This window comes from Zootermopsis nevadensis, unplaced genomic scaffold (assembly GCF_977971745.1).
Source record: "Zootermopsis nevadensis isolate Lab colony 2312 unplaced genomic scaffold, Znev_1.0 Znev_ptg000022l, whole genome shotgun sequence".
Classification (NCBI taxonomy): Eukaryota; Metazoa; Arthropoda; class Insecta; order Blattodea; family Termopsidae; genus Zootermopsis; species Zootermopsis nevadensis.
The window spans coordinates 7875804-7900356 of NW_028259154.1; the positions used below are offsets into that span (position 1 = coordinate 7875804).

Below are 24553 nucleotides of genomic sequence, written 5' to 3' on the forward strand. Positions count from 1 at the left end.
CAGGGCCTGGTGTTCTGTACCTGAAGAAGAGTAACAAGAGTGTTCATGTCTTCCAGCTGGCGGGTCAGTTCTGGCGCTGCCTGATGGTGGGATCTTGCACTGTTACTCTCCGTGTAGCTTGACGGCATTGACTCATCAATGTAAAAGTCAGCAGTGGTAAATTCAGAATGGGACTGCAGCAGCAGAGATGGCTGTTGGTGAGGAAGCAGCGGGGACGAGGAAGGGGGAGAGGAAGAGTCAGCCCTGCTGCCACAGACACCAACCTCCAGCGTGGTGAGAACACATGGTGCCCTGTCCTGCTCCTGCACCTGCTCCGTCACCTGGCCTGAGATGCATACGCTGCTTGTCGATGGTTTGGAGTCAAAAACCAACTCTACTGGGCTCTGACCCACCTTCTCAAACTCCTCTGTGTCAGTTTCAGATTCAAAGCCCCTGCAACAGAAAAAAGTGAAATGAAAGAGAAGTTCTATTCCCAGTGACAGTCCTCGGAAAGTTCTGGTCTATTTAGATAAGCAAATAAACTCTGCTGACCATATGGAAAGAGCCTAAAGTGAATGCTACAATAAAATGCACTTTGGTAGAGAGTGGAGATCCCGTACACTATAAAACACTCTCCGATACAGAGAAATTGTTCTCCTAGCTACAATAAAGCTCTGAAAAGTGAAGTAAGTTTTGTTTGAAGATGGCTGTCTTTTGGGATGCACAGGGCGGGTCACAGGTGGCGGATAGTGAATGACCCTCAGATATGAGGGTTAGCTGTGAATAAGGGGAGACCCAAATAAGCAGTCCCGGACCAAGGCAGCAAGACTGGAGAGCGTGGGAGCGTAGCTGGTGGCAGGGATACGCCCATAAAATACCACATGAGCTCAGTGAAGGTCCTGTGACCTGGCGAGTAAGCACCGCCAGTAAGTAACTGCTGCCCCCACTGCCTTGTGGGTAGGGGAGGGATCCCCAAAGGCTAAGGGAAGGAAAACCCTGACAGAAAATGAAGGGGTAGAAGGGGCTCCATAGGTGTAGAGAAACCAATCCTTCTAAGGGAAAGAACCCTGAAAAAACTTCCGGTCCTCCAGAAAGATGGGGGTTGGACATTGGGCTAACAACCCAATTCTGGAAAAAGCTGACATTCAGACACTGTTGAGATGAGGCCTCGGAAACATGACCCCCTTTGGTAGACGACATGGAAAACGGAAAAAGGACATGATTTTGGCTACATGGAACATCAGAAGCTTACGAAAACCGGGCACTTTGGCAAGGCTCAAGGAAGAACTAGGTAAATATAAAGTTGATATTGCTGCAGTGCAAGAGATGAGGTGGAAACGAAGTGGCATCATGGACTCTGGCGAGTATACAGTTTGCTACAGTGGGCAGGAAACAAGAGCAGAGTTTGGAACTGGTTTCTTGGTACACAGAAGTATTAAAAACAGAATCATTGACTTCATACCAGTAAATGAGAGAATGTGTACATTAAGAATCAGAGGAAGATTTTTGAACTCAACCTTAATCTGCGTTCATGCTCCCACAGAAGACAAGCAGGAAGAGCAAAAGAATTATTTCTATGTAAAACTAAATAACATCCATATGAAGGCCCCAAAAAGTGACATAAAATTAGTTATCGGTGACTTCAACGCTCAAGTAGGGAAAGACCATGCAATGACCCCAAACGTAGGAAAGTATACCCTACATGAGGAAACCAATGATAATGGTTGGAGGATGATAGACTTTGCAACCACTAGAAATATGACCGTCAGTAGCAGCCTCTTCCCTCATAAGAGAATACATTTAGAAACATGGATCTCACCAGATGCACAATCTCACAACCAAATAGACCATGTGCTGATACATGCCCAACATGCCTCTGATGTCTTGGATGAAAGGACATATAGAGGAGCGGACTGCGATAGCGATCATAATATGGTGAAAGTGAGGATGAGACAACGGATCTCCAGTGCCAGTTGTACAAAAGGACATAGCAGTAAAAAATTTGACACTGATAAACTAAAAGACAGCCTTATAGCAAGGGAATATAAAATAGAATTGGAATCCACCTTGGAGATAGCAGTGGAAACAGAGGAGGAATATGGGGTTAAAAGGAGGTGGAACAAGATAAAGAATGCAGTACAAGTAGTAGCTGAAAACACGCTGGGAATATACAAACAAAAGAAAAGGAATAACTGGTATGATGACAATTGTCGAATAGCCCGGGAAAAGAGAAAAGAAGCACGTAAAAAGATGTTACAAAGAAGTACAAGATCAAATGTACAGGCATACAAGGAAGCAAGGAAACAGGCAAAGAACTTATGCAGAAGGAAGAAACGTCAATATGAAGAGGAACGACTAGAAGAAGCACAAAACAGGTTCAGAAGAGGCAAGGTACGAAAGTTTTATGAAAGTGTAAGACAGATGAGAGGCGGCTTCCAACCATGAACATCTATGTGCAGAAACAAGGATGGAGAATTGGTAGGGGATGAAGTGAGTGTCCTTAATATTTGGAAGGAGTACTTTGAGAAGCTGCTTAACCCAGGAGAAGGAGCACCAACGCAAGAAGAAGGAAAAATATGCTGTGGACCAGAAAGGGAAATCACTCCACCTTCTTTACAAGTAACTGCAACAATAAGAGCGTTGAAATTAAATCATTCTCCTGGGGAAGAGTCTATCTCAGCCGAGTTGATTAAATATGGTGCTAGAACGCTGTGGAAGCACATACAATCTTTATGTGAATTGGAGTGGAAGACGGAGACCATGCCTGAAGAATGGCATACAGCAATTATCTGCCCAATACACAAAAAAGGCAACAAGTTAGAATGCAAGAATTACCGAGGGATCTCACTCCTCAATGTCACCTATAAAATATTTGCAGCAGTATTATCGAAGCGCCTGGAGCTTTATGTTGAAGATTGTTTAGGAGACTACCAGTGTGGTTTTAGGAAAAACCGATCAACAATTGGCCAGATTCACTGCCTTAGAAGACATGCGAACGAAACATCGAAGTGCATCAACTATATATCGACTTCAAACAGGCCTACGATAGCATAGATAGAAATCAACTAATAGAAATAATGAGAGAATCTGGATTTCCAGTTAGTAAGATTGGTGAAAATGACCCTGACAAATACTTGCAATAAGGTGAAAATACAAGATAGGGTCTCTAACAGCTTTGAAACAGTGGCGGGCTTACAACAGCTATTTAACATTTGTCTAGAAAGGTCATTAGAGCAATCAAAACAAACCCTGGAGGACACATCTTTAATAGAATCTGTCAGATACTCGCATACACAGATGATTTGGTGGCGCTGGGAAGAAGCATGAAGTACCTCACAGAACCAATGGAAGAGATAATTACTGCAGCCAAGAAAGTAGGCCTAGAGATTAACAACACCAAAAGCAAGCACATGCTGAACAAGACGAGCGGAGCCAATGAGCCTGGGGTTGTAGAGATTGCTGGGAGGGAATTTGAAGGGGTGGAGTCTTTCAAATATCTAGGCTCCTTGATCACAAGCTGTAATGACATCCTCACAGAAATAAAAGCAAGAATTACTGCGGGTAACAAATACTACTACGCTCTAGGCCAAGTTCTCAGGAAAAGGTATATCCACCAAAACCTTAAACTGCGGTTGTACACTACTATAATACGACCTATAGTATTGTGTGGATCTGAATGCTGGACCTTAACATCTCTAGCTGAAAGAATGCTTATGTCCTGGGAAAGGAAAATTTTAAGGCAGATTTTTGGTCCAAATATGTGACAATGGCCTATGGAGAATTAGAAAGAGTATCGAGCTGGAGAGGCTGTTCAAAAGCTCAGATATTGTAGCTGTAATAAAGGCAAGGAGGATAGAATGGCTTGGACATATACTCCAAATGAGTGATGATACAGGATGTAAGATGATCATCAATAGTAAACCTCCTGGCAAATTAAAAGGAAGACCGAAACTCTGGTGGATCGAAGATGTGGAGTCTGATCTTAAACAGATGGGTGTAAGAGGCTGGAGAAGAAAAAAACAAAATAGGGAAGACTGGGCAGCGATCTCAAGAGAAGCCAAGGCTATACTGAAAGGGCCGTAGCGCTAGAGAAGAAGTCTTTTGGGATGTTGTATTGTATACTTTGGTAGATACTGACCAACATTTAAGAGGAGCCTACTGCTTTTTAAATCAAGAAGAACAAAATGAATGGGACAAAAGGCACACACAGTGAAACAGGATATGCATACAATATTGATTGAAAACCTCAAGAAAGAAAGCACTTGGGGCAGTATGCACAGAAAAAGAGTAATATTAAAAAAAGATGTGAGGATGTAAACTGAGCTAAATTCCCTCAGAGCTGGCTCTAATGGTGTCCTTATATAAACATAGAGATGAATCTTCAGGTTCTGTAAGGTGACAAAGATGTCTCCAGTGCTTAATTAAGCACTCTTCCATGCAGATATATGGGGAAATGCGAGACAGTTCCATGTCTTATTAACCTAGCACTAGATGATGTAGACAAGCATCCAACTTCATGCCCTGGCTGTTTTATCAGGTTCTGTCAAAGATGAAAATTTCTTGACCATTTGAATAACTATCCATTTTCCAACAAAGACCCTGATTCATGTAGTCAGTCCTTCAGCTCCATAGTTTTAAGCACAAGACAACGTTCAATTTGTTCAATTTGAACGTACAAACTTGCAACTTTCCAGTTATGTGCATTACATATAGAAGAGACAAACCTGTCATGATCTCTAGGGGGAGCATTGCCCTGTAAAGAAATGGGACTGGGACTCTGACCGAGACCAGGGGCATCAGGATCAGCTGGCTGCAGCAGTGTTGGATCCAGGTGGCTCGCTAGACCTGCATTTGTCACCACTCTCACCTGTAACACAAACCACTTAGCAAGATGACTGCTATACAATCTGAAAGGGATACAGAAAAGACTATTAACTGTTTATTTTTAGGCACAACAAAGTTGCAAAAATGTACCATGCATGTCTGTCCACAGGTAACAACTCAAGAACCAATGAACACATTTTCTTAAAATTATGGTGGGCAATTCTACTAGAATCTGTAAATATATTCCAATTTAGGTTAAATCGGACAAAAGTAAAAGACAATTTGCATGAAGATCCACATGTGCTCCTGCACACATCTTGAGCATGACTTATTTAAACTTCCTTTCCTTAGCACTAAGTTAAAGTGCTAAGTTCATAAAACAAATATATACAGAGTGAGTCAAAAGTAAAGAATAATTAAACACACATTTTATTTCCAATACATGTTTTCTTTTTGCAATCTTATGGTTTTTTCTGGGTAGATTAACAAAAAAAGATTTTTATACTGCCATCTCAGAAAGTGAAAATCATTAGACTGGCTTTAATTAAATTTATATTGACAAAGTCCTAGCTCATCCACACCGCATATTGTATGCAGAGCATTAGAAGTAAAAGTTGACATTCATGAAATGAAAATACAGAGGCAAAAACAAAGAAAAGACACCAGAATTGTTGATGTATGCATATTTCCTAACTCATGATACAGCAACATCAAAAAAAAAAATAGGTAAAATAAATAAGACAAAGTACAGAAATTCTTTATGGTGATCACTAAATAACAATAAATTATTTTTGGTGGTGATGATGATCACGAATAGTACCCTATTATTGCAGATTTCCATACAGAAGTCAGTGGTCATGGATGCTACTACTGCTCACTAAAAACTCTCAGAAGAATTGTATGTTTTAAGAAGACATGGCTGTCAAAGTAAGAAAAGAGTTATGATGAAGCAACTAAGTCCATATCTTAACATGGCAAGAACAGAGTCATGCAATGTTAAACACTGTTATAAACAGGCACAAAACACACCTGTCTCTAGACTTAAGCACAAAATCAGTCTCACCAGTCTGTCCTCCAGGGCTGCAGTTTCCTCCCTATCCTCTGTCTTCAGAGTTCCTGTCACAGACTTGATAAGGAAGAACTGGGTGATTGTTTCCAGATCAGGACCAGACACTGAGAATGTCAGTTCTGGAAGCTGTGCATGCAGCCAGTCTATGTCTTCTATTGTAATCTGAAAGTAAGTAGCAGCCATATTACAATATGACAGACATAGCAGAACTCAGGACAGGTTAACAACAAAAGAGCCTGAGTCATACCTGGGGTAGATCTAAGTCAAAAGGTACAGGTGCTTGTGTGGCGAATGAAGGAGGCAGGTCCTCCATGCCTGGGAAAAGATTTCTCATAAAGTGACCTTCAAACTGGCTCTGGAATTCCCTGCGCCTAGCCACCTCCTCGTTGTGAACAGCCAGCAATTGACATGCCAGGTCACTAGCCCACTAAATAACAAAAGAAATGTTTGCTTTGATGAGATGTCATGTCCTGTCACAAAAATAATATTTTATATACAAGCAGTTTTTATAGTTTCTTTCAAAATGGACACTTGAGATTTGAAGTATTACAATGTTTGTTTCACCATCAACAATATTACTTTAAAAACTGCACTATGTAGCTGGCTTTATTTCATTAATTGTTTTAAAAGGAGCAATTTATTACAAACTTTGCGTTGTTTATCAGTCTTCTGAGTTAAAACACCACACATTCTTCCAAATTGGTACTACCTTAAGTCTACATGGTGCTACCACCCATATAACCAATATTGACATCTTCACCACCATGAAAACCTCAAATCAAGCTTTGTATTGTTTTCTGAATAAACATATCAAAACAAGTTAAGATTTTATACGACATTAAAAATTAAAATTCATTAATTAGTGTCACAACAGTGATCTTTTACTCTGCATTTGGACTCAGGAGAAGCAAACCTACCTTCTTTAAACACAAACATTAATCATACAATTGCATATTTCAATAAAATGGTGAATTATTGAAGCTTGTCCTATCAGATCTTAAATCTGACAGTCTTTCAGAAAGGAGTTTATATCAGTAACAGTATACTTAATGACTTAATACAGAATATGTAAACACATCTACTTGGTAACATACATCAAAATGTTAGAAAATGTTTCTGTGGCCATAATGTTTAAACATCATTATCTACATACATTACAAAAATACAGCATGTACCACCAAATTTTCCTTGGAGAAGTTAAGACCTTTGCTTCTGCTACCATGTCAACTTTAGCACTGGCATCATAACAGGTATTGCATATAATAATTCTACAATTTGCATCCTACACTTTTATTAGAAAGTTTCAGGTAACAGTGGAGAAATATAATGCTAATGGTAACAAAACCAATTCACACAGCAGTGATAGCAGCAGTGAAATAAACCAGTAATTGTAAATATGTTATCAGCAATTACAAATTTTTCAAGCTGTTGCAATTTTGTCAGCAATCATACATGCATGTGCAGATTTCTACAGCTGCACAAACCACATCACTTTTACATTTTACTTTTCAATCTTCAGTAATATTTTCATCCACATAATATTTGGATAAATACACTACTTTGGTTCCGGAAGTGTCTTGTACATTATGAAGTGCACAAGTTGAACAGTTGATCATGTGACACTATCCAATATGCATCATGAGATTTAACACCACATACGTCATCTACAAATGAATTTATAGAGACCATTTTAAAGCACAGGTTATAAATAATGAATGTGTAAGTAATTCAACTGACCACAAGAAAAGCCTGAGAGAAGGTCCGTCGCCGTACAACTTCTCCGACAGCATTGATGTACATCTGTGCAGATATGTGAATCTGCTGGATAATGACAAAATGTCGATGCATGCGCTTTAGCTTCTCATGGTACATCATGAGCCGGTTGCCTACATCACTAATCATATTCTCCACACACATGACCCATCTGAGACGCACGTGCAAGTTACGACACAGCTCCTCCTTGGCTCGGGTACAACGAGCTCGAATATCCAGCAAGTGTTCATGGTTTTTTAACATCACCAGCAGTTGACGTCGATGGGATGCACAGAGGTCCGGCAAGATAGAGGCATCACCCAGAACATTCGCCCAAGTCTGGTTTGACAGAAATGACTACAAAGCAGAACCACATTATTACTATGACACTTAAGTCTGGTTTCATACAAACACAGATCAAACAGTACACAATATTTTCCATGCAACACAACTAGAGTTTTAGAGCTCTTCTTTCAAAATGTAATTTAGAAAACATCTTTTTTCAGACAATATTTTTAGTTCTGTGTGTGCATACCTTCTAACAGATTGAAATATTATGATTTACAAATCAGTATAAGTACATCATTTCCAGATCTAAGTTTATGAATTCACAACACAAAATCTTCACCAGAAAGCAGAAACAATTTACAAATTATAATTTGAATTGCAATCTAATAATTATTAGATTGCAATTCAGCCTGGATTCAGTAAATATGGGTGGAATAACATGCAACTATATAGAGAAAGTCCAAAGGAGCCATGTAACTAACTAATCTCTGACAGCAAATGAAAAGTGAACCCACATTTTTCAGTTCAGTAACAACACTTTCATTCCCGTGCCATAGCCGTGCGGTCTGAGGCATCATGCTTCGGACCGGCGATACAGAATGAGCGCTGGTTCGAGTCTCAGGGAGAAGAAATTTCTCATGAGCTTTCGACCAGTGTATGGGACCGGTGCCAACCCAGCATCGTGAGGAAATTGGGAAGCTACAATGAGTAGCGTAATCCGATCAGGAAAGCTAACAATGGCTGGGGGTTCGTCATGCTGACCACACATCACTTTATATCTGGTTGGATGATCGTTCACCTCTGCTTAGGCATGTGAACGTGAGGCCAACAGTCAAGCTAGTCGGCTATGGCTCTCTAGAGCTGTTACACCACGGATTTAAACAACACTTTCAATTAGGATTAAAGTTATAACAAAGTCTATATCATCGCATATTTTAATCTCCACTTTTATCCATTTGTAACTAACAAAAAAGCACTGGCTTCTTTTGAAAAGGGAAATGTCTGATCATAAGGAAAGTCTGTACTCCAATATGGAGCCACCATAATTACATAATTTGACAGTATTTAAAATAAAGAAAAAATAATCTTATTTGTGAAAAAAAGTAACGTTATGTAATAAGAAATACTGCAATTCCTAAAATGCTTAAAAACTGCACAGATAGACATAGCCAAAGCGAACAAGCACAGATCAAATATGCAACCAAATCAGCATGGTCTGTCACAGCCTTCTGCATCTGATACACTATGTCTTCTTTGTTTTCCAGTGTTTCAAACAATGTATAAAAGCATGGTAAAAGCCGAGAATCAACTGCCTTAGTTGTCACAGGACAATATAAAGTTAAATATCTGGATCTATGAAAGAGTGTTGGTCAGTGGGTACTGATTTATAGATTGGATGTCTCAAAAGTGATCACTTTAATAAAAGTTCTTTAATGGATCACAAAAACAAGAGTTTTGTAAGTAGAAACAATCTGAGAGAAATTGGTAAAATTTAGAGTAGAGGCATACCTCGTTTTATTGCGCTTCGCAGATATTGCGTTGTTTACAAATTGAAGGTTTGTGGCAACCCTGCGTCGAGCAAGTCTATCGGCGCCATTTTTCCAACAGCATGTGCTCACTTCGTCTCTCTGCGTCACATTTTTTAGCAATAAAGTATTTTTTATTTAAGTGATGTATATTGTTTCTTTTACACATAATGCTATTGCACACTTAATAGACTACAGTATTGTGTAAACGTAACTTTTATATGCACTGGGAAACCAAAAAATTCATGTGACTCACTTTATTGCGGTGGTCTGAAACCAAACCCGCAATATCTCCAAGGTATGCCTGTATAATGATATGGACATATTCCAAAAAAGTGAAAACAGCATTCCTGCAATAGCATACAAAGTGATGATGTCAATGAGGGACATTAAATTGAGAAGCTACACAAAATATATTAAATAAAGAATAAACACATCAAGAAGGTTATGTAGTAAGATGAGCAACCATCATGGAAATGTCAATGGACAATGGTGATGGAAAAGTGTTGGCATAACTGGTGTAACCAACAGTCCAGTGTCAAGTATCAGATAACAGATCAGGATATATTACTGCATAGACAACCACTAAGATTATGCAGCACCTCGAACTCTTTTTTATTTCTGTGTTCTAGTACAAAATGGGAGTTCAGTGGGACCGTACATCAATTATTTATAGATTTCAAAAAAGCCTATGATTCTGTGAAGAGAAAAGTGCTATATAATATTCTTATTGAATTTGGTATACCAAAGAAGCTAGTGAGTTTAATAAAAATGTGCTTGAATGAAACCTGTAGCAAAATTTGAGTAGGTAAATATGTATCTGAGACATTCTTCATCAAGAACGGTCTAAAACAAGGAGATGCTTTGTCTCCCTTGCTCTTTAACTTTGCGCTAGAATATGCCATCAGGAAAGTCCAAGATAGGCAGGAGGGTTTGCAGTTGAATGGGACACATCAGCTACTGGCACATGCTCATGATGTTAATTTATTGGGTTACGATATAAATACAATAAAGAGGAATGCACAAGTTTTACTAAAGGCTAGTAGACAGGTGGGATAAGAAGTAAATTCAGGAAAAAACTAAGTGCGTGTTAGTATCTCGTCAGCAGCAGACAGGCGGGCAGAATTATCTTAGGGTGGCTAATTAATCCTTTGAAAGTATTACAAAGTTCAAATATTTGGGAACAACAATAACAAATCAAAATGATACTCATGAGGAAGTTAGGAGGAGACTAAATTCTGGAAATGCTTGCTACTTCTCAGTTCAAAATATTTTGTCTTCCTGTCTGATTTCTAAGAACCTGAAAATTAAAGTATACAAAACAATAATTTTGCCTGTTGTTTTGTATGGGTGCAAAACATGGTCTCTCACTCAGAGGGAGGAACACAGTTTGCAGGTGTTTGAGAATAGGGTGTTGAGGAGGATATTTGGGCCTAGGAGAGAAGATGATGGGGCATGGAGAAAACTGCGTAATGATGAGCTTAAAAATCTGTACTCCTCCCCCAGTATTGTCAGGGTGATTAAGGCAAGAAGAATGAGATAGGCGGGGCATGTAGCGCACATGGATGGGACAAGAGGTGTGCACCGAGTATTGGTTGGGAAGCCTGAGGGGGAGAGAGTGCTGGGGAGACCTAGACGTTGATGGGAGGATAATGTCAGGAGGGACCTATGGGAGATAGGAGTTGAAGGAGGCTGCATTTTGGTGGCCCAGGACAGGGTCCGGTGGAGGGCTTTGGTTAATTTGATGATGAACCTTCGGGTTCGGTAAGCCATTTAGTTAGTTAATTAGTTAATTAGTTAGTTAGTTAGCTAGTTAGTTAGTTCTAATATTCTAATCCAAATTAACTTTTCAAAACCTCTTTCTGCAAAAATACTGACACATAAATAGTTTGTTTCAAAGCAACTCCTATCAAGTGAATATGAAGATCATGACTGACAAATGTTCTTGAGAACAAACAAGTGTGCATGATATAATGGCAGACATCCAGATCAGAATAAATACTGCAGCACAATTAAACACATAGGCTGCCTTGACAATGGACTTGGCAAAACAAAACGTGGTGTCAAGTCCACCATGCTGTTGGACTTAAAGATAACGTGTACCTGAGTCAGATCATTCTGTTCCTGCACAATCTTCTTGGTTTCAACCATGAGCTGCTCCAGTCCACACAGCCGTTCTTCCAAGCCCTTGATCTCCTTCATCTCTATCCGAAATGCATGACTCAGAGTATGCTTCACCTCTGTCTTCAGAGACTCAATTGCCTGGTCATCAAACTATGCAGACAATAAACAGCTCTTTTAAACTAAACCTGAATGGCTTTGATGATGATGTGGCAATGGCATGTTGTCATAAACATTATTAATACTTTTTAGACTGCCTGTATCTGTCAACATGTAGCAAGGGAGGAAGTTTCCTACTCAAACTGACTGATAGATAGAGCTAGTTTTGATTCTTGGGTGTACAGAATGAGTCCACCTGAACAGGAAACTTCTTCTCTGCTATCTGATAACACAGAGCCAGTTTACAAAACATAAAATTAAAAAAAACTTATGTTGGACAACGTCCAAAAATTAGTAATCATGTTTATCATAACTCTCTTAAACTTTACCAAATACACATCATTTACCGAAGGATACATGCAGTATCAGAAAATTGATGAAATTCATTATCTTCAAGCACATTTCCTAACTTCTAATTATGTGCATTGTAGCACTAAGATTTATCAAATACCAATATTAGAAGGGCACCATTTAATCTTTAGATTGTACTGGAGTGTCAAGTTGTGACATTATTAAATACTAATTATTACTGATGGCTTCACACAACAGACTGGTCATAAATACATGTACAGCACACTTATGTATTTATATATGTCTTGTCTTAATCTATCATAACATGTTTAGAGCTAATTGTCCATCTTCAGACTCAATGACTAGCAATTACTTGGTTATGTCTTCAAATGCTATGATAACACGTGTAATAACATATTACAGCATGAGTAATATGCGTAATTATGCCAAAATTTATTCTGTGTTGAAGACATGAAAATAATGAAGAAAATTCAAATTGGTAGCACTATTTGAACAAAGAATGAAAAGATTTTCTTATATTTACTTGTACTTACATGGATAAGCCTGTTTAAGAAACCAGAAATTTTATCTCATACTTGTGTTTCATATTTTTTTGGCTTAATCTTATATCCTATAGTCAGTCTGACTAACTTTCAAATCCATGGAATGTATACATGTATGTATTACTTTCATAGCTGATTAGAATGTTCTTTAAAGTGAAAGTCCTGCCAACAATTTGCTATAGTACCACCAACATTAACATTCGGCCCATATTACCTGCACATACATGTGTGAAAATGAACACATCGTCTTCTATGGACTTTGCTTGACTGATGTAATGTGAAGAATTCCAGCCAACATCTACATACATGCACTATACTACAGGCTAATTTCAAGCACCATGAGTGGAATAGCCTGCTCATTTATCACAGAATAATTTAACATATTTTGTATGTTATTCAAAATTATGAATAATGTTGAATAAAAACTATGCCAACTTCTGGTGCTGCTCTTTTGACATCAAACTTTGTACTGAACACTAAGCACTTCATTTCACTGTCATAACTGGGATAACTCACACAACACAAAGCACAATAGTAGAATACTTTTAAACTCCCATGCATTAGCCAATCAACACGAAACAATGCAATTAACAAATGTTGCTCTGAAGTCACAATGGATATTAGTCAACAACTGACCCAAACATCATTTAAACATGTGTGTTATAGGAAGAGATCTACGTTCCTCCATCCATGACATGGTATCATGATCTAGAACAATTACACTGCCCCCGTTACACTTTGCTCTTGTCAGGATGCCAAACAGGATAAAGATATATAAATATTACTCCCATTATGTTATTTGTAATCAAGTTACCAGCATCATGTCAAAGAGCAGGATGACCAACTGGCAACAGGCAACACGAAAAGCATCTGAGAGAAACAGTGTACCTGAGTTGCAAAAATCAACAACTGAATTCTGTTCCATGACTAAGCGCATTATCTGAAATTTGGAGGGGTACACTGTCACAGATTTTCAACCACTCAGGAAGAGGCACAAAGGTGGTACCTTTATGAACTGCCAAATATAAAAAGCTTCAGAATCAAAATTGCAAATACAGTTGGTGTGAAAAAATTTGCAACTAATTACAAGTTGCTAGTCATGAAGATGCCAGAAAGAAACCCTCATTTTGTGACATTTTCCTTACATTCACAAATTAATGGCGCAAATGGTTTTTCTTCCTGTCGCTCATTCTCTGAACAGGCTTTACTCATTCTGTTACAGTTCTACTGTAGTTAAAAATGTATAGCGCTGCAATCCAGTCCAATGTGTATTACAAAAGACTGGAAAAATTTGTAATCTTAACTCTCAGCCATCTGCAATACCTGTCACAAACCAATCCTGGTGAAGAACACTATCATGACCATAAAATAAAATCCACTTTCTATTTCAGCACGGAAATCTTTTGCTGGGCACATTGTTGTGATTCAAGTCAAAAATAAAGTTCTACTTGGTTTAGATAAAGAGTGATAGCTCAGATCATTTATACTCTAAAAAATGTCAATGTCTTCTGAAGTAATTTAATGGACAGGTGACCAAATGTAAGCAAGCATGATGCAAATGCTTTACTAATGTGCAAAATTTACCAAATACACCTGCAATTGTGACACATATGGCAAAAAATTTACAAACAGAATTACCAGGATTCATATCACAAATTTTGATTGGTAACACCAAGTTCTGTAATGAAATTACATACCGTTCTCATGTCTTTTACACATGACTGAACAACTTGGTATACGTTGCTCTGGTTGTTGGCACAGACCCACTGCATGAGATTCATCTGCCCATCATTTTGCTGCACCTGAAGACTACAGCCAGCCTCTCGTCCCATAACATCCAACTGCTGGACACCTTCCCTGACACTTCTAAACACCTCCCCTTGCTCCTGCAATGGTGATGTTCTTATAGAATCTGACACCAGTCCCATGGCTAATCCAGTAGCCTCATCCTCTGCAGTTGCCAGGAGTGCAGGGATCACTGGGATCTTCATCAGCAAGTCTATATCATCTTGCAAACTGCAATAAATGCATGGAACTTTAGTTTTTCTTCAGTTCTAAAATACATTATAATTTTATGGCCCAAATAACATAATATAAAATTGAGATTTCATATTCCTACAGTGGTGAGAATGAAAATGGCTGCCTTCTGGGTTGCTGCACAATGTAGTCTGGTAGAAGATTACTGATGTTTAAGACGTGCTTGCTGCTTCCATCATCAAGGGAATAAATGAGTCCTGATGATGGAGGCAGTAAGCTCCTCTAAAATGTCAGTAAACCTCTACCATAATGCACAGAACAACAACCCAGAAGACAGCCACCTTCTTCATACGAAATGTTAACAGTTCATTCTTATTAGCAACAGCATAAGTAAAGTTGTCTGTGTGTAGGGGTTTGCCTAATGATGAGAGCTATTTTTATAAATGGGGCCCCACCAAGCTGTTACCATTCCCTTTTCCTACAATCACAGAACCAGAAACCTCCTCCAAAATGTCATACATCCATTTTGCCCCACATCATGGACAATGTACAAAGACAATCTTAAAAACAAACCACAAATAAGTTTTCCATTCATCACTCAATTTCAGCTTCAATTAACATATAAAGGACATATTCACATTTTTTAACTTTGTAAGCATTTGAATTAATTTAAAACAGTTTAACAAATAATTTTATCATTATTTCTTGACACTGGAGGGTGAAAATACCATTCCCAGTGTAATGACATAATGACAGGGAATTAAACCTGATGATGGCCACACTGGACAAAAACATGCTGTTCTAGCAAATGAACAGTGAAATGAATGATGAACAAGAAAAACCCAAGAATGGAATATAATCTGGAAACACATTTTACAATGAAAAGACCTATGACAACACAGAACTGTTTTATGGAATATGCTAATAAGAAGAGGAAGTTCTTGAAACATATAACTATAGAAATTCAGAGTTTATCAAACAATAAAAATGTTAGTACCTTCAAACAGAAACGGTACACAGAAAAGTGTTACAAACAAGGGTATATGATAAGAATATAGTCTATCACCAGGGCTTTCTAATATATGTATGAATGACATTTTGAGGACATGGAAAATGAAAACTGATTATGGAATAAGAATTATAAAGAATATATTTTAATCCTATTTATTCAAATGCTCAGGTGATCATATAAAACAATAAAAATTATCTTCTGAGATATATTAATGAATTGCATAATTAGCAAATTTTAAAACATTTAAGAAGAAAACTAAGGTTATGACATGCCAGAAAATATCCTGTCTAAACAAACATTATACTAGAAAATACAATTATAGAAGTTTCACATTCAAACTACTTGTGTGTGATGTGTCACATGCATATGATAAAGACATAAATAATAAAATACATAAAAATCAATATATGACATTACTGGAAGGGCTCTCCAACAAAAAGCAATAAGACAAAATTAAGAATTTACAAGGTTTTAGCAGTATCCACATTATTATATGGTAGTGAAATCTGTCGTCTAAGAGAGGCAAAATCAGTATATAAGCTGCTGAGAAGATGCTTCTAAGAAACATTAACAGCTCTACTCATTTGCATAGGATGGGAAATGACATAAGTAGAGATATATGGGCATATCTGCGATCAAGAATAAATCTGAATCACATATAAAAACTGAGTACAACATACTCAGAGAATACCAGAACAGGCCATTAGAAAAATTCTTAATCATCATCTACAACCAAACATTGCAGCCAATAACATTACTGCTTCATGATGAAAGATTCTCGGGTTACAAGCCACATCAGGTGACTGAACAGTGAGTAAATCATTTTGAAACATTGGCAGAAGATATGGTTTACTCACCATTCAGCCACCTAATGCAGCTTGTAACCTGGGAATCTTTCATCAACTTCAGTTGCCGTGAAAGCTTCATTTTATACATTACTGCTTCATATTTGGGAGGTCCCAGATTCAAATCTTAGTCCAGAGACCAGATATCCTGACTGGCATTTTTCAAGGATTTTCCTCAGTCCTCCCAGGTAAATTCTAAGGCAGTACCTTCACTTAGGCCACAACTGCTTCCATCCATATCTCTTCTAAATCATTATTTATTAATCAATCCATCATCTGACACCAGTCAGAGGTACTAACAGCATAACTCAATTAAACACAAATCATCCATAAGGAAGAAGACACTGCTCATCCCCAAAAACAGTGAAGTTGGAACAGGCTCTTAGCCTAACCTTGAGTGGCAGAAGACTAATCCCAAGGAAAACTAAAGTTTGGCAGCAAATGAAACTGCTGAAATTATTGGCATTTTGAGCTCTTTGCAAAGATGGGAAAAAACACACAATTCTGCCATCTCAGATTGATGATAAGACCAAAAACACAAGTTTCTATTGGCTTTGGGCTAACTTGAAGTCTGTAACATATCTCAGCACCAAACATTATTCTACTACATGGTGCAAAACTGTTACCATGACATCAAAAGACTTACTAAATGTCAGACAGGCCATGGAGGCCTGAAATTAGCCTACAGGTGATCAATAACATGCATTGTAACAGTTGCTAGAATCCTTAATTATACCATTTTTTAAATGTTATCCCTTCCTTATACACAAATGCAGAATATATATTAAGGTGTGGCAATGAATGCTCATCACTTTTATATTAAACTTGTGACTTACTTATCCAACAGCTGCACATACTCTGCCTTCATCTCCAGATAATGGCTGAAGCTCTGTTCAAACTGTTCTGCTCGATTTCTGAAAGACTGGGTGGTGTCTTCCATGTTGGCCAAAACTGCTGCCCATCCTACATTATAAAACATTCGGATGTTTATACTTCATAAAAACTGTTCTAAAACCTATCACAAGAGCATGTGACTTACCAGCTATGTGGTTCATATATTATTAACAACATTAAATAAACTTACGAGACTCTGAAGCTGCAAAAACTAACTGTTGGTAGTAATATGCAAACTGTTCAAAATTTTGAGTCAAGTTTAAAAAAAACTCGGCTCAACTAGAATGAATGAAAATGTTCGAAAAATCGAGTTCCGACGCATTTTCTTCGCAATCAATAAAGCAACCACCAACTTTCAGCTCATAGTGTTATCAATAGTGCATAATGAGCATCAATCCCTTACTCTACACATATTTTGATTGAATATATGCGTGTGCGCGGGAGGCGGGACCACCAATAAGGCGGGACTGTTCTGTCTTCGGTGTATCAGCTCATAAAATGCAGTGCGCATCACCGACGGAAGCCAATTTCAGCCGATCTCATGTTTATGGTTTGCCATCTTTAAAATCAAACTCTTTAAGCAAAACAAAAACATATGTTGTCAAAAACAATGAAACACTTTGTATAAATAACACTCCAAACAAGCCTCAAAACTAAACAGGACTACTTATCGCTGCTAACAAGCACTAAAAGTGAGGCATTGCTTGAATTCCACTTATTAGTGAAACACATGTTATATTTTTTTTTTACTGGTTCAGGGTTCATGTAAATGTTCCCTCCTTAAACGTTTTGTGAAGTGCGGGTGCCATTGTTATTAAGGAAGTTGAGAACTGTTACGTCTGTCACTAGCAATTATTATTAGTTCCTTTGCAGTGTAACAAGCTTAGTAATCTGTGAACAACTTCTTTCAATAATATTGTTACCCCATTAATTAATAAAATCAGAAATGTTTAAATATTCAGGGACTGAAAAAACTCAAAAAGGTTCACTTGTGTGGAATTTTTTTACCAACATATCAGCGATGCACAGTGCAAACTTTTGCTCAAAATACCTACTGGAAGCACAACAACATCGACTCAACATTTGGCCAAACATCCGCATCAGACTAGAGAATACTGGAAGCAAAAAGAAATGAATAGCCAGTAGAAGGGAACAACTAAAACTTCTAGACAGTGGCTTTGTGAAAGCAGTGAAAATGAATCCTTCTGAGCTTCGAGCAAAAGCAATTACCTTGGCTACTGGTCAAATGATAGTATTGGATTATCAGCTGTATTCAGTGGTGGAAGAGTCCAAGAGTTGCTGCATACAATGGAACCTAGATATCAAGTACCTTCAAGAACTGTATTCTTAGAAGTGTTATACATGAAATGCATTCCATCTGCAAGTCAGAAATCAAACAAAATTTTCCAAAGACTTAAATTCTGCTTCATCACTATCACTCACTTGAGATATTTGGACATCCCGAGTAGAAGACAGCTAGCCATATCTCTCTTACTTGTCATTATATGTCTTGTGATTTTGTAATGAAATGATACATTCTAGCTAACTCATACTTTCCTGGACATCACACATGATCTGCAGTGCATGAAGAACTGAAAACTTTTAGAGGAATGGAATTTTAAAGCATACACAATACCAATACACATTGTTACTGATAATGCCAGAACATGGTATCAGCATTGTCTGCAACAGAATGGATTTCTACACTGTCTTGCCCACACAATGTAATTGGCTATAAAAAAATTAAATCCGTGGCGTAACAGCCCTCTGAGAGCCAAAGCTGGCTGCTGGCCTCACATTCACATGTCTAAGCAGCGATGAATGATCATCCAACCAGATATAGGGTGACGTGTGGTCAGCATGACGAACCCCCAGCCATTGCTAGCTTTCCTGACCAGATTACGCTACTCATTGTAGCTCCCCAATTTCCTCACGATGCTGGGTTGGCACTGGTCCCATACACTGGTCGAAAGCTCATGAGAAAATTTCTTTTCCCCCAAGAAACTGGCTATAAATGATGCAAAGAAATTGACATCAGACTTCAGTGAACTGTGACAAGAAGGAAGATCAATTCTTGGACATTATCATCATAGAGTGTAAGCACAAGAAAGATTTGGTCCTAGCAAAAGAAGACGGGAAAACCTGAACGCAGTCTCATTCAGGATGTTGATGCTCAATAGAACACAGAGTATCACGTGTTTGGTAGACTTGATGAACAAAGGGACCAGTTTCTGAGTTAGCTGATAGTAGCAAAGTGGAATATTTTATTCAAGCTGAAAGGCAAATGGTAGGTGAAATGGTCAACATTTTACAACCTATCAACCAAGCATGCAAAGAATTAAGCCGAAAATCATATCCAACCCTCTCCGTGATAATTTCTCTAATAATCAGCATACAAACACTGCTGGAGAATTATATAAAAACTAAAGGAAAAGGGAGTGGCTTGGCATTTGCAAAACAATTAACAATAGCTTTCAATAGCTTTTTCCCAATAACAGCGAAATTAAACCAAATACTCTAGCAATGTTTATGGATCCTAGATTTAAAGCTATACTGTTGTCAGAAGATGAGGTCAAGTTGGCAATAAATTTAATTAAGAAATAAATCAATGAATATATTCCAGATCCACAGTAACAAGAGAAAGAAGTACAAGAAAGCTCTGAACCATCCAGCTCACTATGGAGTTATTTTGACAAACTTGCTAAAATGAACAAACCTACTGAAAATAAACAGCATGCCAAGGATCCAATCAGCAAATACTTAAGCATGAAGACCCTTGTGTGTGGTAAAAAGATAATCCTTGCAGTACCAATATCTTCAACCTCTGGCTCAACATTATTTACCCATACCAGCCACAACAGATGCTAGTGAGAGACTTTTCTCTTCTGCAGGAGCCACTGTGACCGTATGTAGAGCAAATCTGAACCCGGAACATGTGGAGCAACTGGTGTTTCTTCACCACAACATGAAGTATAGTACCAGTTTTTAAACACGACACTTATGTAGCTAGTTTCTTTAAATGGATCTCTTACCACTAATCTGAATTCTTAACTGTTCCTAAAAAGTTATGCTAATTATCAAATTGTATACATAAATGTGGTTGTGAAAATAAAAGTGATATGCTGTTACAGAGAAAGGTAAGTTTCTTGTTTTTGAAGATTTGTTCTAATAACTTATGTAGGCCTAGTTGGTACCAGAAATGTACCTGCTATGTAGTGTATATCTAGTGAAATGTATTGTTTGGTGTCTAACAAAATGGGCCTAATAAAAGGTGATTTCTTACTTAAACTTCAACTCAACTTTAAAAAAACTGTTCACACATCACTAATTGTTGGTAACAAAACCTGAAGGTTCAACACACCTGATACAAAAACTCTTCATGTCTAATTCCATTCACACCCTCACAACCCACTTCCCTACTTTTCTAGTTTCCAAAATTATTAAGTTTCACAGGGTTTCTACTCCAAAATTCAGCATGGATGTCTTGTTACACATGTTAGAGGTACATGTTCAGCCCAAAATAACTCACTTGACTACCTTAATAATACTAAGTCTCTAAGGCCCATATTTTTTTTTAAGAAACTGTATTTCATACAATTTCAATTTATGTCCTTCCCTCAACGTATGTCCAAAGTTCAACACTACACAAAACATGTAGTTAAATTATTATTAGCCATGTTCCAAGTCCTCCTTTCCCCTACTATGTCAATCTAGGAATGACACAACTGTTACAATTCTTAAGATGTACCTTGTTGCTGGAGATGCTGATCATGGACCAAATTCTCACAGGCCCGAGTCTGTTCACGAGCATGCTCATAAAATTGCTGTGCCAGCTGGACCCTTGCCACAACAGTTGTGTAAGTATCAGGCATGCTGTGGGTGGCATCTACTTGGTCCTTCAGAGCAACATCTGTAACAAGCAAGACAAACTATAAAGAAACACATCTTGCGAAACATAACACTTTGCAGTAACATGTGAAGGGACACACTGTTGTTTAATAAACATCAGTGAATGAATGATAACATTGTTGTTCATAAATTTCACAAAATTTTTGTGTCTAAAAAATTATATTAATCTCATATAACAAAGCTTTTAAAATTATAATTATTCTATAAGGGTGTACGAGGTGCGATCGGAAAGTTTCCAGACTGCGCCTATAAAAACCCGTACACTTATCTCAGGTATTAAATTCATCCATCACCCTCGAAGTAGTTCCCCTGGGAGTGAACACAACAATCCCAGCGCCGCTGCCAAGCCTGGAAGCATCCCTGGAAATCTTTCTTTGTCAGCCTGTCAAGCACCATCTGCGATTCTGCCTGAATCTCTTCTATCGTCTCAAATCTCCTTCCCTTTTGCTGAATCTTCATCTTTGGGAAGAGGAAGAAGTCACACAGAGCTAAATCTTGCAAATAAGGAGGGTGCGGGATGATGGCCATGGTGTTTGTGGCCAAAAACTGCCAAACTTTGAGGGCGGTGTGCGCTGGCGCGTTGTCATGATGCGTCGCATGTGGAGTTCTTCCTTTAGAATCAGCTGACAGGTCCCATAGCCTATCCCAACAATGTCGCACAAGTCGTTGATGGTACGACGTCGATCTTCGTGAATGGCCTGCTGAATCTTCGTAACATTTTCGGGCGTTGTGCTCGAAGATGGTCGTCCAGAACGCTCGTCATTATCGACAGAGGTTCGGCCATTTTTAAAACGTGAATGCCACACAAACGTTTGTGCACGACCCATTGCGGACTCCCCAAATGCTTGCTTTAGCATTTCATAGGTTTCCGTAGCCGTTTTGGTGAGTCTTTGGCAAATTTTAATTTGTTCATGAAAATCCGCCATTCTGAAATCGCAGGAGGGTCGGTGTAATGCACTACCAAAACGCCCGTAACTAAGAAACAAATGCTAATTCGATGATGCCGGCTGGCACACTGATTCACTATGAATGTAGGCCGCACCCCCTAGCGGCAGAAGCTCGTACTACATCCGGTTCGCCCTCTATTGACACAGTCTTGAAACTTTCCGATCGCACCTCGTATGTGTTCTATAAAGTATGAAGTATTGAGAAAATTTGTGCAAATATAAGGCCCATCACATTTTTTATCTAACAGCAAAATTATATTAATTCTTACTTATCTATTTACGTTATAATTGCATAAGAAAATATTGTAACAAAATATTTTTAAAAGTTCATGTTTTAACCATAGACCTACGTGCAGAATGTTCTATATTTGTTTTATAATTCACACTTTAAATATTAATAGATCATAAACCACACACAGATCAATATAAACCTTAAGTGCCACCTGAATATGACCTACATTAAACCAAAACACCTAGTTGTACTGTGAAAAAGCATAAGACATAAAAATAAAAGCTGTATAGATAGATATTATTTGTATCAGAATTCCGTGTCATCGGACATCAGAAATAAGTGATGTTGGGTCCAGACAGTGACAGAGACTTTCACTGGAGATCAATTTTGGGTTTACTAACTGATTTGATGATCACTACATTACAATATTGGAACTGGAGAGATATCCTGTGCAATAAGAGATGATGATACAAGCTTGTGGGGAATTCATGGTAACTATCAAAGACTCGCCTTTCTCTTGTATCAGAACTGGATTTTGTCAACACTTTTAACAACTCCCTCGAAAGCTGAACATCACATACTATTACAAGTTATAAAACATGAAATAGAATTTCCCTCTGCAGCCTGTTTTACAGTAATGTTTCTGTATCTGTACCAGAACTGAGTGTGTACTGGAGATAAGACGAATTAATGTATACAGTTATGTACTTGGATGTTTTTAAAAATGAATGTGATGCCCAGACCTGAACATATTCAAATGTTATCTCATTCACATTCATGTAGACAGTCACAAAATGACATCATGTTCAGTAATTTGCACAAAGGAAGATTCTAGACTACAAAGAAAAGTAGCTGCAACACGTACATTTACAGGAGACTTGTAACTAGCCACCTATGTGGTGCAGTCATTCTTGTAATGTTAACAGCTAACCTGCTGGTCAAGAAACACACTTTTATGGAACATGAAGGTTCATTATCATGTTCTCAAAAGACTCCCGCCTGAACCTATCATCAGCCAGATGAATCCAGTCCACAGTCTAACCTAACCAAATCTAAACTATATCTCTAAGATCCATTGTAATATTAGCCTTCCACCTATGCACATTTCTGAAATAGTCTCTTCTCTAGAGGTTGTGAATCAAATGTACAAATTCCTCATTTCCTCAGGCATGTGACATGCCCCACCCACTGCAACCCCCTAAATCCCCCTCATCTTATTAAGTTAATAAAAAATACAAATTGTGAAGCTCTTTGTTATATAAATTTCTCCATCTTTATATTGTTTCTCTTTCTTAGATCCAAATATTCCTCTCAGGTGCTGCTTAAGTATGCTAAAGAATCTGTCCAAATCCAATATCTTGTATGACATCAATAATGTTCCTAAAAGATTATAGAGGTAGTTTTAGAAGGGCCAAGAAATACATCAAAAGTTGCAATAGATCACTGATTTACATCTTAAAATAAAATATTACACAATACCTGGAACAAAGTCCATGCTGACAGAAGGTGGAGTCAGGCCTTCTATAGTACTTTTGCTGAATAGGTAGATGGGGTTGGTGTCAGTCCCAGCGGAGTAGCTGCACACACGAGCTGTTGGATCCAAACTCTCCCCACCACTTACTAAGAGCACCTGCTTGTCAGCGGGGATGCCACAGCTTCTCTCAATCACATCACTCAGCTGTTTGACACTGGAATTGCACATTTATTAAAGTAAAATACAGCAGTTTAGATGAATTTATACAGGCACAATAAGAAGCAACACTTCATCAGGTATAAATTCAGTGTCACTGTTTAAATGTACTAGCTTCTAACCCTAACAGATCAGTTATTTCAAAACCTTTAAGCGCAGTGGAACTTACTAGGAAGCCACAGAGGACCACCAATGGACCCTGCGTGTCCTACTTCAGGAAACAACCTGCAGGTGTTCAAATTCCAATTCAAAAAACCAACAGAAACTACAATGTAAGTAAAGGTAAAGTTTGTCCCACTATACGCCATGTAGGCGTTTGGGGTGAGTGGAGGCATAGCTCCTCTCTTCCTTGACCTCGGCACTATATGGGGTGAGTGGTCAGCATCACGCCCCGGCCGGCTTTACCCCCGGGAAAGAACCCCGGTACCCATTGTAGAGGAGGCTGGGTGGACCCCAGAACCGGTCTGGACGCAGA

The 24553-nt window shown here is 38.3% G+C and overlaps 1 protein-coding gene across 5 annotated transcripts in view; it reads right to left on the reverse strand.

Moving 5' to 3' along the window:
* Positions 1-24553, reverse strand: part of LOC110830972 (autophagy-related 17) — a 63962-nt gene that overhangs the window by 27606 nt on the left and 11803 nt on the right. For 4 of the 5 annotated variants that reach the window (XM_022066438.2, XM_022066429.2, XM_022066447.2 and 1 more), the window contains exons 3-12: positions 23868-24076; positions 21049-21210; positions 17243-17369; positions 14270-14588; positions 11542-11712; positions 7610-7981; positions 6120-6299; positions 5867-6034; positions 4704-4846; positions 21-432 (exon numbers count right to left, since the gene is read on the reverse strand). In XM_022066438.2, coding sequence (XP_021922130.2) covers positions 21-432; positions 4704-4846; positions 5867-6034; positions 6120-6299; positions 7610-7981; positions 11542-11712; positions 14270-14588; positions 17243-17369; positions 21049-21210; positions 23868-24076 — 2263 coding nt within the window. The remainder of the gene's footprint in view (positions 1-20; positions 433-4703; positions 4847-5866; positions 6035-6119; positions 6300-7609; positions 7982-11541; positions 11713-14269; positions 14589-17242; positions 17370-21048; positions 21211-23867; positions 24077-24553) is intronic. The other variant, XM_022066457.2, reaches the window with a different exon arrangement.